This window comes from Vanacampus margaritifer, chromosome 6 (assembly GCF_051991255.1).
Source record: "Vanacampus margaritifer isolate UIUO_Vmar chromosome 6, RoL_Vmar_1.0, whole genome shotgun sequence".
Taxonomy (NCBI): Eukaryota; Metazoa; Chordata; class Actinopteri; order Syngnathiformes; family Syngnathidae; genus Vanacampus; species Vanacampus margaritifer.
This window is the reverse complement of record NC_135437.1, coordinates 14,884,589-14,901,370: the sequence shown is the minus strand read 5'-3', so window position 1 is coordinate 14,901,370 and position 16,782 is coordinate 14,884,589. Positions and strand designations below refer to the sequence as shown.

The 16,782-nt window shown below is 40.8% G+C and overlaps 2 protein-coding genes across 2 annotated transcripts in view; both read right to left on the bottom strand.

The window, feature by feature from the left end:
* The window catches only part of LOC144053394 (solute carrier family 23 member 1), a 71,831-nt gene extending 70,240 nt beyond the window's left edge, over positions 1-1,591 (bottom strand). Inside the window, exon 1 of the mRNA XM_077567803.1 lies at positions 1,515-1,591. Within this exon, the coding sequence (XP_077423929.1) occupies positions 1,515-1,553 (39 nt within the window). The 5' untranslated portion in view covers positions 1,554-1,591. The remainder of the gene's footprint in view (positions 1-1,514) is intronic.
* An 8,807-nt stretch (positions 1,592-10,398) lies between these two features.
* On the bottom strand, positions 10,399-15,450 carry dusp6 (dual specificity phosphatase 6). Its single transcript, XM_077568921.1, has 3 exons — positions 14,768-15,450; positions 13,211-13,639; positions 10,399-11,451 (listed from the first exon to the last, which is right to left on the bottom strand). Exons 1-3 carry the CDS (start codon positions 15,189-15,191, stop codon positions 11,114-11,116), a joined length of 1,191 nt encoding a protein of 396 aa, XP_077425047.1. The 5' UTR covers positions 15,192-15,450; the 3' UTR covers positions 10,399-11,113.
* Between the last annotated feature and the right edge of the window lie 1,332 nt (positions 15,451-16,782).

Sequence of the window (16,782 nt, the reverse complement as noted above, 5' to 3'; positions counted from 1 at the left end):
TACTAACAAACCAACAAAATACTCACTCGCTCACTCACTCACTCATTCACATACTAATTAACTCACTCAGTCACCCTTTCACTGCTTAACTAATTCACTCTCTAATTATCTAAACTACAAACTAACTAAGTTACTCATTTACTTACTAATTAACTCACTATTACATTATTTATCTCAATTATGTTTTTGCTAATTAACTCATTCACTCACTAACTCACTCACTAGCTAAGGAATTCACTCACTCACTAACTCATTCAGTCACTGATTGTCCCTCACAAATTAACCAGCCAACCAAGTGTCGGACTGGTGAGTGCCCATTTGGGTTTAGTAACGGGGTTGTCAAGGCCTTTCCGGGTGTGCTGCAATCCCACTGAACTCTCCGCTCGACCACGCCCTTGTTCGTAAAGACTCACTTCCTTGTTTCCGTGTGCTGACCACGCCCTCTTAGCAAAAAACAACTCAGCGGGAAGAACTTGAGAATATTAATCAGCGTTCTGGGAAACTGAGTGGGCGTTGTTCTAATTCGTCTTGTTATCACTGCTAATGACTCAGCGTCCTGTAGCCATTAGCTCGTCTCAGTGTTGTTGGCCATGCTTTTCGCAAAATGTCAGCAGCTAAGCTGCAAGCTCAAGTGAAGCCGAACTACAACGGTTTTAAAAATATGAGAAGAAATAAGTAGCATTTAAAGAAGAAAATCATAGAAGAAAATATAAAATGCGACCCCCCCCCCAAAAAAAAAAGAAAAAAGTAACTGCAATCTTAAGACATATTTTTAGGGCGGGGCCAATTACTTTAAAAGTTGCACCATTATGGAATAAAGTAAATATATAATATTATACCTCTAAATATATTTTTGTTTTTGCACAGAAAAAGGTCATATACTATTTACAGTAAGTAGTATTTGATTGGTATTTGTTTAGTTGCAATATCACTACAAGCAAGTGTTATTTTGTGAAATACGAAATTTACAACAATAAAGGCATATTTATGTCAAGAAAAGAAGGTACTTTTTTTTTTTACTCAATATCTCTTACAGTACATCCTCTTCCCTACACCAGGAATTAGTTTAACCCACTTGAGGACCCTTTATCGTCTTTATGAGTGTGCAGCCAGACTCACACGCACACACACAAACCCAAGCACACGACTGTGTACTGTAATTTCTTATCAGTATTTGTCTCCAAAGCACACAGAACAGCAAGTGATGCAAATATATAAACCATGACACATGCACACGCACACATACACACACAAATACAAATAGCTATCCATTATACATTTAATAAAGAATATTTTTAAAATTTTGGGGGGGAAATAGCATTTCACCTATGGTATAAGCAGACACAAATAAATTAAAATACAGTAAAATTAAAATCAAATTAAAAGAAATACTGTAAATGAAGTGATATGGATTTAATAAACAAAGAACTGCATCATACATTAGATGTACACCTTCCCTGGCCATATTTTACACAGACGGACGATTATTGCTAAGCGAGGACGCAAGCGCTTACCGTTATGATGAAATGGTTGCTTTCCTTCTGCAGTTCCATAATGCTTCCATTACGGAAATATCCTCTGTCTGCTTTTATACTTTTTTCTACTCTTGTACTTTGCTCTTTAGTAAACTTTTATTGGACATGTTTTTTCAGCGTTCCCAACTCATTGGTAAATGTCTCACTGGCTTATTATGCAATCGTGAAAAAAGGCGCTGATGACAACATACTGTATTTGTACTCAATGACAGTCATAAAGTTTGAAAATGTGCTTGTGTCATTCATATACAATAAATAAGTACAGTGAACTTTCACTTGCGAGTTATTATTTAGTATATTGGCTTTAGCATTGATTTTATAATGTCTGACTTGCATTTTTTCCCATAAAATCATTTATTCATCCATTAAGCATCCATAAATGCATCCCATTTATTGGCCTATTTGGTCATCCATTCATTAATCGGCCTATCTGTCCACCACCATCATCCACCTTCCTATTTATTCATCCTTTGTTAACCCAGCTACTAGCCACCCATTCATTCATCAGGCATCTACCAATTCATCCATTCATCCACCCATGTAACATCAATATTTATGAATCCATATATTCATCCATTATCCAGCCATCTGTCCAACTAACCATGCGACCAATAATTCATTCAAGCATTAATCATTTCCTCATCTGTTCATCCATCCATAAATTGCCCATTCTCTCATCCCCGTCCACCAACCTATTCATCCATACATCTGTTAATCCATTCATTCATCTACCTATTCATTCATCCATCAATCTATTAACCAACCATGGAACATGTATCCACCAATCACATTTATTCAGTCCTCCATTTATCCATCCATCAATTCATTCATTCATCATCTTCATCATCAATCTATTGATTAAACATCCATTCATTTATTCATCCATCATTTCATCCATCAATCGGCCTATTCACCCAGCCACCTATGAGTCCATTCATCAAATCACTCATTCATCCAACCATTAATCATTTTCTATCTATTCACCCATCCATAAATTGTCCCATTCACTCATCCCCACCTGTTAATCCTTTCATTCATCTACATATTCATCCATCCATCTATGTATTAACTAGCCATGCCGCATACATCTATCAATCACATTTATTAACTCCTCCATTCATCCATCAATTCACTCATTCATTCATCTTCAACATCTATTGATTGAACATTCACCCATTCATTCTTCCATCCATCCATACAGACATACAATGTCCATCAATCACATGTATTCATTTATCTATCCATCATCTATCAGTTCACCCATTCATCCATGTAATGATTGGTTAATTCGTCCATTCTTCCATGGAAACGTGTTTTGTGCAGATCTAGTGAGTTAGGATCCGAACTCAGGTGAAAGTACAAAAATGGAGTGAGTGAGCAGTGGACACTCAATCAATGATTGAACTGACAATAAGCTTCATCTGTGTCCTTTGCTCTCTCTTTTCTCCTTATTTTGGACACGGTTTTAGTTCTTTCTTTTTTTTCCCTACCAAGGCTGCATTCTGTGTGTCTATTTTTACACTCTGTGGGCTGCATGAAGACAGCACACATGATTCAGGGCCATCGCGCTTTACCTTTTTCAATAGACGCATTTCTCTCCCTCTCCATCCATCCATGTATTCATGTAGTCATGTATCGTTGTGTTGGAGAGCCCTGTAGTGTTAGCGGCGTGGGCAGGAGAGTTGGGATGACTCAAAGGCTGAAGAGGAGCCAAAGATTTTTTGGGGGACGGAAAGCTTTCACGAGTCTGCATCGTGACTCGCGAGAGAGCCGACAGGTTACGGATGGACCGCCAACGCTCGCTGGGAAAAATGTTCGGAATCGCAATGTATCACTACACGAACGTCAAATATCCATGATGAAAGCGCTTGGCCAAACGTCAGCCAGCAAATGTACGTCTTCCTACGCTATATTGCTAAATAAGCGTTTTATGGGTTTTTACAGCGTAGTGAAGTCAGTTCAATGTCACAGTCATCAGCAGTTTGGCAGATTCTTCCAAAAAAGAGGCTTCAAGATGTTTATTGACACTCCCCGCTGAAGTTTACAGTCAAACAAAGCCGCAAACAAGCAGAATAACATGTTGTATTTTTAAAACAACCACAGATTCGCCTTAGATTAGCTTAAAGCAAACAATGCAAAACATCATTGACAAGATAGCGGTTAGCATTGCTAGTTGTGGTTTAAGAAGCAGCGGATATCTGAACACAACACTAAAACTTTATCCTCGAGGACAAATTAGTAATATTATAGCAACTTCTTGAGTAGTAGGATAAGATGTCTTGTTCTTCTTTGTTTCTGTCTGTATGACTGTAGTATTATACTGCCTCCTGGTGGTCAAAGCGGGAATGCCAGAATCAGCAACACATCGGATTGATTTGCAGCAGTAAATCATGATGTACAACAGGTTCAAGCCGCACAAAATAAGGACACAAATTTAGTAAATCCTAATGTACTTCAAATAAACTATCAACGGTTCTTGTGGGTGGGAAAATTATGCTTTGTGTACTTTTGTGGTCGGTGTTGTTGTGGCGACTTACTCTACTCGAAATATATCCTCTTTCACACCGAGATGTTGCCTGGTTCCCTACTCTTTCGGGAAGCATGAGGTTGCCGAAGGTTTGACAGTCAAGTGATGCCTCTATGTACACACGCTTGGCTTTTTCTGCCAGAAGTTAGCCTTTGATAGTCTCGCAGAAAAAGTCGGGACCCACGTGTCAACTTTTTGCTGTCCAACTTTTTCTGCAAGACGATCAAAGATGATGGCGCGGTTGACGCCAGTTTGGGAGCCAAGTGAAGCCGCTATGTACACACGCCTGTCCTCCTACTGCACACATTCCTTCCCAGAATTTCAGAGGTGGCGTGAGACTTTTACGACTTGAACCTGCCGTACACAGGAAAGAAGAAAAAAAAACTGAACTCAGGAACAATTAATGGTCTCAGGCTCCAATGACAAGTGACATTGTGAGAACGTTTCAGGATGTCTGTAAGCTAATGATATCGCACGTTGTGGATTGAAAACAACGCGAATGTCTGATAGCTTAATGCTAACACACAAAGCAAAGTGCCATAGAAGGGCTCACAAAAGTAGCATCGGTTTTGTAGTAGTAATAAAACTTGACGCGACAAACATTTGAACACTAACGATGTAGTATGAGAATACTCACAGGCATATATTCTTTATTATTGATATTTATTTATGTACAGTATGTGTAATACATTCAAGTACCGTAAACTACTCTTCTACCTTCCTCCTTCTGTACGACAAAACAAAACATTTAAAATGAACCCCGAAAGCTAATGTATAAAATTATTAAAATTAATTAATTAAAGAGTTTGTTTTTTTCCCAAAACAACAATATTCATTAATAAAAAAATATATTTTTTATTTTGGGTTTAGTTATTTCGTAAGTTTTCGTGAACTATAATTACGTTTTGATTCAGGCATCTTGAGAGGCAGAAGACACATACCAGATTGGCTTTTGGTGACACGATTATTATTATTTTTTGTACTGTGGTCTGACGAGTCATCTCTTGAGTTGAGTCGAAAACCAGACATGATCATTAATTTTAGGAAGTCTTCTTTTTTTCCTCCACAAACTGTTGAAACAAAAGTGCTGATGTTGACATGGTGAAGAGCTACAAATATCTGTTAGTTCTGGAACGACACGTACCGAGGACTAAAAGTTCTTTGATCTTGAAGTGAAAGTGCAGCTTTTGCCAATGAGAACTATTTTTTCATTTCCAGTTTTAGGTATTTAGTTTTGGTGAACTATTATAACTTTGATTCAGGCATCTTGAGGGGCAGAAGCCCCATGCCAGTCAGATTGACCTTTGATGACACGGCGGTGACTTTGTAATGTGGTCTGACGAGTCCTCTTGAATTGTCAAAAACCAAAGAAGTGATTATTGATTTTAGGAAGTCTTCTTTTCCACTTCCAACTGTGCACCAGAAGTTCTGCTGTGGACATAGTGAAGTGCTACAAAAATCTGTTAGTTCTGTTCATCCATCAGTTCCGGAACCACAAGTACCAAGGACCAAAAGTTTTTAAGATCTTGACGTGAAAATGCAGCTTTGATAAACACAAACACACAGACGCAGTCTTCGATGTTTGTTGTTGTTTTGTGAGCCATCTGTTGCTTCCGATGAGATTTTGGGTCACAGCCTGTTCCCTGAGTGGGATTAATAATCTTGTGTGTGTGTTAGAGAGGAAGCAGCAGCAGCGCTGGGTTTACAAGGCCTGCCGGTGGAGATGATGATAGCGTGGCTGGCATGCCAGAGGGAGAATGTGCATTTCCATGTGGGTGTGTGTGGGCTTTTGGAACGTGTAACAGGATCTACGAGGGCAACAGGAAATTGCTGCCGTGGACGAGGAGGGGGTGACTGACATGAGACAGGTGTGGGGGGGGGGGAAGCCAGCTGTCAATGCGGGGCGGGGTGGCCCACAGCATCAAAATAAAATATATGCTGTATCATTCAAACAAACTAAATTTAATTTAATTAATCAAATGATTAGTATATAATGTTTGTTTTTAATGTGTAAATAAAAAATATCTAGAATTTTATTTTATTTTATAAATAATATAAATGTTTGTACAAACAAAAAATTAAAACATTTATAATAATAATGTAATATTATATATTAATATATATAGTATACAATTAATATATATAATATGTTTTTTTAAACAAAATGTATAACTTACAAAAAAAATAAGAATGAATAATATTTGTCAATAAAACAAAAAATATATTAAAAAATAGACATATATAACATTACAAAAAAAAGTTCAAAGGTATAGTTTTTAACTTCTGTTGGCGAGTCACTCCGTTTGTGTGCAGCATAACAGCTAAAAGCTGCTTCACCATGTTTGCTTTGAACCCTGGGCTCCACAAATTGAAAATTGATCCAACAAAATGAATGTAGATTAAAGTAAATTTAAAAAATCTTGTCTCCACTGATCATCCTTGAGATGTTTCCACACTTAAAGTGTCCACCACCTGTGGCCAATACAGTTGATAGGACATGATTTGGAAGGCACACTGTCTGTGTAAGGTCCCACAGTTTGTCGAAATATTGCCATCGGATAGGCGGGTTAAAAAAAGGGGGGGAGGGGCAGCTGTCAACACCAGGTGGGGTCGGCAGGGGTGTCGCAGTGGACTGGAAGTGTTAGCAGAGGATTAACAGGCCCGCCAATTTTAGCAGCATGGACGCCGGGTCCAAAGGGAGGCTCGATGTCACGTCCTCATTCATGCATAAAAGCCGCAATTCCACAGAGGAACTTTTCATTTTTGGTACCTCCCTCGTCTCCAAAGTACCAAACCTACCTTCATAGCTTACTAGTTCCTTCTACACTGAAGCGTTACACTTCCACAAATGTATCTTAGCTAACTATTGTCACCTCTTATTGTCTTTCAAAAAACATACAGACTTCCAAATCTTGAGGCGACCTAATGCTGCATGGCACCTGCAGAGGCGGAGTTTTGCATTACTTCTCAGACAGTGGCGCGTTCGAGATGGTTATAAATTTATTCTCAAGCAATCTTGAGCACTATGTAATAAATGTAAAAAATAAATAAATAAATAAAAAAACAATGTCTGTAATTTCCTGGAACATTTGGAGGACCAGTTTTCGTGTGACCTCAGGAGCTGTTGTCTCAATATGGTTATTTGTGGCAGTCAAAAAAGTACCCAAATAGAAATGTAAAAATAATAAATGTATACAATAAAAATAAAGCTTAAATATATTATTGAAACCAAATGTTAAAAGTTCAGTCAAAAATGCATAAAATTATAAAACATAAATATTATAAATATAAAATAAAAACAAAAAATTTAATAAATAATATTTATAAAGTCATAGACTAAGTAATTATTAATTTGTAGTGTAGTTGATGAAGGTAATTTGGTCAAATGGCTAATTGTGAACATTGTCCCTCGTACAATGGTAAAAATAAATAAATAAATAAAATAATAATAATTGGACATGCAGTGCACACAAAAAAGCTAATATTTTTTTTGTTCTGCTCTACAGAAAAATACACAAAATAAAAACTGCCCAAGTGCTGTTCAGTTGGATTTAACTTTGTGTTCATTCGCTTTGCATTTAATTTTTAAGAACTATTTTTAAATATGTTTTATTTTTTTTATTATAATATAGATTATTTTATTTTTATGTTTTTTTTTACAGTTTAAAAACAATTATTTAATGTTTATATGATACGGTTTAAATAAATCGTACAAAGCTTACAACGATATTAAAAATACTTTTTCAGAATAAACCTTTGATCCATGTGTGTTGAACACCGAGGCCTACTATGCCACTTTATTGCTAACTATGTTAGCCTTGATGTCGATATTTAGAGAGCCAAGGATTTTTTTTTTCTTCTAGGTGGCACTTGGTGGAAAATGTTTGAGCAGGACTGGAATGTGCAATTGGCGTTGACGGGCCGCGTGGAGCGTTCTGGCATGCCAAACTAAAATTAGCGGCTCTGGCCCGCGATGCCCGACACCGGCAGTGGCTGCCGACAGGAAGCGCCGGAGCGGGGGGTCCGTGCCTGCCGGGCGTTCCCCGCGTGCCCACCCTTGCCTGTCAATCACACCCGTCTTATTTAGCCGCAGAATATCGCTTCAGATACTGAGAGGCACTTAGAAAAATCGATCACGAGGTAGTTTGGTATTTACATCTGTTAATTTTATTTAAATTTTACAATTTTGGGAATTTATTTAAAGTTCTTAAAATAAGCTAAAATCTGTGATTTAAGGAACATTTGACAACCACCCCTGCTATGTTGCAGTTTATGATTCACTTTTTTTTTTTTTAAGGGTGGCGGGGGGGCTGATGCCCCCTCAGATGGTGTAACTGCCCCGTTGGACCCCCACTTTTGCACGCCACTGTTCAAATCAAAGATGGTATTAATAATAACTATGAAGTCATATTGTTATTAAATCTAGTATGAAGACACACAATGCAACCCCCAACCCCCAAGCGTCTTTGTTAAGGCGTAGCCGTTGGATACCAGTCAATCATTGGCTGTCTAACCCAATACACACAATGATTCATGAACCCGCACACCCGCACATACACACAATGATTCATTCTTACTTTCCATAAGTGTTGCTATTTTTTCCTTTTGGTGCGTAATCATTTTTCCAAAGGAGACTTGCATAGGAACAACGTAAAAAAAAAATACCCAAAAAACCCAGCAGGATGTCTCAGGACGTCATTCATAAATGTCAGAAATATTTCTAAGCATTGTTGCCAGAGTCCAACTTGCAAAACCTGTTCTTTGTTGTCATATTTTTACACCTCCCACATGCTTTAAACAATTTCAAATATATTTAAGAAAAAATTAACACATTGTAAACTGATTTGAACATGCTAAAAAACAACATTATAGAAATACTGTCGGTATTGTAACATCATTCTGTATACGTGTATGTGCCTTTAAGAGGCGGGGCCTAGTGGAGTGGCTTGTGAGATCAGCGGGTGCGCATGCGAGTGTCTAAGTTGCAGACGAAAGCAGCTGCTGAGTGTGTGTTCGTTGTGTTTATGTTTTACTATTCTACCAGCATTGAATAAATGGCACGTGGCTCTCCTTTCCCACATACCAGGGCATTACAGTAACTACAATGTAAAAATTGGCACACAAAAAAAATACAAAGCAGCTGGATGGAAAATTTCAAGGCATCTCTATGACATAACAAGACGTCAATGTGTAGCAAAAAGTTACTTTGTTCATTACTTATTTGTTCTCGGAGCAATGAATAGCTCACCATGGCAACACTTTTCTTCCTCACGAGGAGCCACTGTAGCCGTCCGCAAAGGTGCCTGATCAAAACGACACTGCGTCCTATTGAATAAAGGGACGGCAACATCGCCCCCGCAAAAAAATGGAAATTTGCCACATACATGAAATTAAATCATTTTTGATTGCTTCCATGAGGTTTCTTGACTTGGTGGAGCAGCATGTGGCTCAATGTTATTTTCTTGTTCCAACTGTTACAGCAACCTGCTGACTTTACAAATATGATTTATTTTGTATTTGTGCCATGAAAAATGAAGGAAAACGTTTAATCTAACAATGATTTTTTTATTTTTTTATTTCTGCTTATACATAACAGCGCCTTTTCTTTTTACCTTTCTACTTAACACCTCAGTATTAACATAAAATGTGATTTAATATATAATTTCAGAATACCATTTTTAGCAAAAATTATATATATATATATATATATATATATTGCATATAATTAAACATTAAAAATGTTCCACAAAAACAAGAAATGCAAAATCATCTTTTAAAAGTTTTTTTCTGTCATAAAAAATGTATGAAATATATATTTTTTAATTACATTAAATTTGAACAAAAAAAACTTTATTTTAATAATTTTACATAAAAAAATAAATAAAACATTTATTAATTTTTTTTTTAATTGATTTGTTTGTTGTTTTTTAAAAAAGGAGAGCAATGATGATGTCAAATTGAATGAACAATACTGAGCTCTCCTGGAAAAAAAATAAATAAATAATAATAATAATAAATAAATAAATAATAATTGAGCGTTATTGTTCCTCTTAGCAACAGTTTGTTTTCCTAACCAAGGTGAAAAAAATGTTGGTGCGCATTTGCACGCTGATTGAATTGAATCCCGAAATCCTTTTCAAAATTTGTACGACGCTTGAGGCGTGTGTGCAGTCGCGTGCAAACACACACGTACGCGGCTCCACACATACTTTGATGTCTCATGGGAAGTGCCTGAGGGCCAACCAACCAAAAACAAAACAAAAAAAGCTTGCACCTGGACAAACCAGTCTGGACCCCTCACAGCAGCGAGGCATCAAGAACACACGGCACAGCAGATTTCGTAGACAAAATATGCATTTATTAATAACTTATCTTTACATTCATACGAAGGAGGATGAAGGAGGTGAGGTGTCCACATTCTTGTCCCCTCATCGCCACAAAGATCACGTAGCCTCCAGGGACCCTCTCACCAAAAGAAAAAACAAAAACACCTGCCCCCCCCCCCCACCATACAAAGTCACATGAGGAGGCTAAATAAATAAGGCAACCTCAGCTGGACTGATTTATTCGGAGGGAGGCGCGAAGACAAGGCCTGTTTTTGGCTCAGAGAAGTGATTCCCAAACACTTGAAAATTATTATGATTATTTCACTCAATTGGTCCTGAACAGGCCCACATTGTAAATTTGTGAGAAAAATGCGATATTTCAGAATATATATTTTGTGGATGGGAAAACACTGCAATAGATTACACATAGATAGAAAATCCTCCTTTTTGATTGATTGTTTTTTTTTGGCATAATCAACAATTATATACACAAGCGTTCATTTTGTGTCTTCACAGAAGACGATGGCAAAAGTCAGATCGAGTCCACGACTCAAAATGGTGGTCCAGTTTGAACACGCTTCATGGGAGGGACCGCCGCCGCCGCCGCCCCCACCAGTCCAGGCTTTGTAGCGCCCGCCGCCAGCGTCCAGCCGCACCGGCAGAAAACTCCTTCCAGGACGTTAAGAGGTCGTCAAAATTTCACATTTTCATTCACCGCCGCTCGCTCACGTAGACTCGAGCGGGTCCAGCTGGAAGACGTTGTGGTTGGTGGGGGTGGTGAAGTAGAGGGGCTGTCCGCCGGGCGGCATGACCACGGCGGCGGTGCTGGCCAGCCGGTTGTCGCATGGGCTCTTGAGGCCCAACGTGCGCTCAAAGTCCAGCAGCTGGCCCATGAAGTTGAAGTTGGGCGAGATGTTGGACTTCTTGGTCTTGACGATGTCGTAGGCGTCGTTCATGGAGAGCTGCAGCTTCTGCATCAGGTAGGCCACCGTCACCGTCACCGAGCGGCTGATGCCAGCCAGGCAGTGAACCAGCACGCCGCGGTGTTGGCCCCGAGCCTCGTCTGGAAGGAAAAAAAAAAGGGGGGGATCGTTAATGTGGAAACTAGGGATGATTGAGGATAACACTTTTTTTCAGACTGATAACCCAATGGAGACGCACACCGCTTGAAATTTGGAAGTGTGCTTGATTCTTTGATTTATTTAAGCTTAATAAAGGAAGAAATGCAAAACTTTCTGTATCGGTTGGATTTGCTGATTGGCGGAATTTCGCTTCGAATGATGCAAAAATCTGCTCATCTGAAAATCCAGCAGGAAGGAGGGTTTGTTTTGGACATTGATAATTTTATTTTTTCCCTCATCGAAATTTAATTTTAAAAGCAAAAACACTGACTACAGTGGCCAGTATTTTTCGATTTTATTTAATTAATTTTATTGCCTAGGCTTAAGTTTTGATGCCATCAGTCACTACAGTACACCATTTTTTAGTTGAAGTTTTTTTTTCTTTTGCTTTCTTAGTTGACGTGCATTAGTTTTGATGACATCAGCCGGTAGCCAATCAAAAGCTGTTTCACTCGATATCATGACATCATCAGTTACAAGTTACTGGCTACTTTTTATTTACTTTAACTACTTTAAATGTTTTTAATGCTTTTAATTAATTACATTCCTTTTAATTATTTATAAATTGTAAGTAACCTTGCCATTAGTTTTGATGTCATGGCTGGCAACAAACAGCCAATCAAATCAGTTCCCACAGTGGAAAGTTATATTTTTAAAAATAATAATAATTTGAATATGCGTCAGTCTTGATGTCATCAGTCAGTACAGCGGACAGCTATCCAAGAGCTGACGTCACGACTGCATATAGATGACAGCTTTCAAGAAGCTCTCCATTGTGGTGACTCATAACATGAAGACTAATGCATGTCGAAGAGCGGAACTTTTTTGGGTTGGCCGTCCACCGTGTAGTGACTGAAGTGTTTCTGTGATGGTTTGTCTGTGTAGCTTTGTCCTCGTTTCCTTTTTGCTGAACGGTGTTGTGTATGTTCCGGAACATTGTGTCTTTGACGCGCTGGCCTTTTATCAGCACTGAGGGAAGCGGCGGAGATGATCAACAGCCTCGTCGCAGTTACGCTCTTGTGTAAGAGGCACACTAACACTAAAAGGTCCCGGCTGAAACCCGAGAGCAACAAACCGGACGGTAATTTGAGCGGAACAGGAAGGAAGCGCCATTGAAAGTAATCTAGGACATGCAACCCCCCCTCCCCATTACATGAACAAAAGAAGCCATTTACAGGCCCTGTTGACATCCTGTGAGCCTTGACAGCGCCCTCATGACTCGGGCTGCCGCTCGCAGCCCAAATGGCGCCATTGTCACGGAAAGGCGAGCGCTAATAAGCTACGCTAACACAAAACAAGTAAGAACGGCAACACGCTTCCTGCTCTGGAAAAATCTCACGTTCACATTGGGCTCAATTTGTATGTTGACGTGTATAAACATTAAGATGGATGCCTTTTTAAGTAAAATGTCATGTTTGGGTTTTTTTGGATTAGGGAGATTTCCCGTTTTGTTGTTTTATCCACGCGCATTAATTTAAGAGGTGTAGAAGGTTTTTGGTCTTTTCCAGATGCAAAATATGAAGAAATGTCTTGTTTGTTGTTTTTCAAACAAAAAGTTGGAGATGGCTGCTTGTCATTGGCCAATGACAAAGTACTTTCTACTTTTATCCACAAGTAAACATTTGAAGCAGTAGCGCCACCTGCTGCTTTGGCATGCATTCAAGCAATCACAATCAATTTGGAGTTCAGGGTTGAACTTACCGATGAAGTTGATGGCCTCGGGGAAGAACTGCGACAGGTTCTGGCTCCAGTGGTCCGAGATGGGGATCTGCTTGTATTTGAACTCGCCGGCGTTCTCAAAGAGGTTGGGCAGGTTGGGCGTGACATTGAGGATGTACTTGATGCCGTACTCCTCCAGCACGTCCAGGTTGGTGGAGTCCTTGGCGCAGCCCAGGTACAAGTGGGGCAGGATCTCTACGGGGAAGGACGGCTGCGGGTTGGACAGCGGGCTGCCGTCCGAGTCGGTGGCGCTGCTCGGGTCCACGTCTGACTCTATGTCCGACGAGTCAGAACTGATGCGCAGGCCGCCCAGGCCCAGTACCTGCGTGGAGGGGGGGCTGCTGTTGGAGCAGCCGTCCAGGTTGGTCTCACACAGGTTGGGGAACTCGGCCTGGAACTTGCTGAAGCCACCTACAAACAGAACATTCAAGTTAAGTCAACTTTATTTATATAGCACTTTCATGTCAATACAGGTCCCGTACAGTAATTCAATGGGACAATATACTGCCCGAAGGCCTTTGGTTGCCCACCGCTGGTGTAATACCAACCCCTTAACGACGTCCACATTTACCATTAGATAATGCTGGCGCAAAGTAAGTCAACCTCAACATTAGCTGCTGGCTTGGCTTCTAATAATAGAAACATAATATGCCTATTTTTTGGCAGTGGTTATTTTGCCGTGACCAGCAAGTCACATGCTAGTGTTATTTTGCCGTGAATGCTTTGCTTGGCTAATCGCCGGAGCGAGAAATTCTTAGCTTGCTGCGAATAGGTTATTTTGGCACTGTGTAGGTTACCGTGTTATGGTTAAACTGGCTTCCTAATTAAGTGACTTCTGATACGAGCTGTGGCCGTTAGGGCAGCGTCAGCGCAATATTTTTGAGTTTCCGGTCTGCAAATATCATCACAAGCTACGAAGCTTTTCTACTGCATAACTGCGCAATTCTTCAATAAATACATGAAACAAAATGGCTCCTTTACAATTCCGGACTGAAATTGTAGTTAATAGTAATAAATAAGATAAAAAGGCATAGAACAGCATTCGAACCCACGCGAAAGAATAAAGCAGTGCCTTCGGGGCAAATCATTGGTGCAAAATTTTTACTTGTAGTTTGATTCACGGCAAAATAACGCTAGGTGGCGAGTTGCCGGTTTCTGCAAAATATCCACTGCGTAAATAAAAATAGATTAGGAAGTAGCTGCATAAAAAATATATGTACGTTAAAAAAATTATCTACAAATATTTTTTTTACTAAAATACATTTTTAAAATAGTCAAACATTTAGAAATGTAAAAGTAAAAAAATATGTTTTGTGTGTATTGAGAATACACGAAGTGTGACTATTAAGCAAAATACGATTCTAAAAATATGCTAATAATAAATACAAATATATAAATGTTGTTTCATTTTAAATTGAGGCCGTTGTATGTGGTTCAAAGAAAGGTTGTGACTTGTTTATTGTGTCACTTATGGCCAGGTAACTAAACCCCAAGACACGCAGCGGTAGTGCGGTGGTTCGGACCGGGGGACCGACTCACCCTCCAGGTAGAAGGCCTTGTAGCCCTCGTCCTTCATGCGGCGCAGCAGCAGCCCCAGCACGGAGCCTCCGTCCACGTTCTCGTTCCACTCGCGGCTGTACTCGTCGTACAGCACGATGGTGGCGCTCTTGCACCGCCGCGCGAAGCGTTCCCGGTCGGGCCCGTCGGCGAGCAGCGCCCGCACGGGCAGGTTGCCCTTGCGGAGTCGACGCAGCATGAGGCCGGGCAGCGCCACGCTGATGGCGCCCTGGACGTGCGACGACTCGTAGGGCTCCTGGCCGCGGCAGTCCATCAGCAGCAGGCAATCGCGGCGCGGCGCGTCCAGCTGCTCGCGGAGCCACGCTGACGTCTTGCTCACCGCCATGACCACCGAGTCGAGCGACTGCTTCTGCGGGGGGGCCACGGGCTTGAACTTGTCCAGCATTTAGACGGATTCCAGGGGGGGAAACGATGTTAAATCAATGGGCGGGTGGGCTCCGTGTTATGTCGGGATGGTGAATGAATCCCACGGCTGGCTCTTGCTCATTCGAACCGATTCTTCCCAACGAGCCCACGCCAAATATAGTCCGAGGAGTTCGAATCTCTAACAATCGTCGTCCCGAAGCTTGAATGAGTCGTCGGCCTTGTTTCCTCGTCGTCCCTCTTTTCTCTCACTGAAGCCCGGAGAGCGGCGCGAAGCTCCTGAATGGCGGTGGAGGAGGAGGGGAACGAGGCGTGGCCTCGGCTCGGCATTCCGATCGCCAGCCAATCGCAGCAGGCCCGAGTGGCGGTCGTCCTGGCAACGGGGGCCGGAAGGCGCGAACCGCCCTCCTTTCTTCCTCCCCCGCCCCCCTCTGTGTTGATGAATTGTTAATGAGTTTGTCATTCACAAAAAAAAATAAGGGAGAGGAATTTCCGCTCCGGATCAAGTGAGTGCAAACACGATGGAGAACTGCGGAAGGAAGGAGGGAGGGAGGGAGGGAGGGAGGGAGGGTGGGTGGAGGACAAGGGGAGGAAGGGGGGAGTCGGCTTTCACATGCTGCACCAACACAATCCTATCACTCAAAAGTGCGTTGTTGTTACAACAGAAGTAAAAGTCAACACATACAGCAGACAATGTGCAGACACAACTCTACATACAGTATTTTCTCTATACTTTATGCTTGCAGTTTTTAAAAAAAAGTTGTGTTGAAATGTTAGTTTAAGCGCATTTACATTTTTTACAGAGATAGATAGATAGATAGATAGATAGATAGATAGATAGATAGATAGATAGAACGGATTTTCACCGTGGGTGTATCTGGAACATATCTCCTGGTTGCCGTACTACCCCCTGCTAGTCGGGGGTCCTCTTTTGGCCCCAGAAGCACATTTGATGACATTAGCGTGGCACTTCCTGGTGGAAAGCGGGCCCCCATGGCCTCCAATTGTACCCGCAGAGGTCCTGCTCTAGTTCTAAAGTAACAAGCATGCCCCCACTGAGAGGGTCCAACATGGGGCTGGGAACAAAGCGCGTGTGTGTGTGTGTGCTAGCATAAAGTGAAGCGGCTCCAGCTTGAACGCGGGGCCCTTATTAACCGCCCCCCCCCTCCCTCCGCCACCCCACTGTCATCCTACACACAGTGAATGGAGCCAAGCTGTTTGCATTCATCTTTTGTGCTCTTTCACTGCTGCTCCTTGCTGTCTGATAGATGTTCGTCTCCATCATATATTAGGAATATTTGGATTTTTGATTACTAGCCTAGGAAAGGAGACTTTGGATCAGAACCGAGCCAATTCGCATCTGAAGACACGTCATTGACGGCTTCAAAATCAACAATGTTGATTTGACATCCAAACAAAAATATTGTGGTATCTTGACTAATGAGTTAAACTTGTTCCATAAATCAACACTATATAAATAAATAAAGTTGAGAGGACTGAACAATAATAATAATAATAATACAAATTAATTAACAAATGTGATATTGTTCACTGTAATACAGATTAATGTATTGCTTGTGTTTGTTGAAAAATATACAGGAAGAGGACCTTGA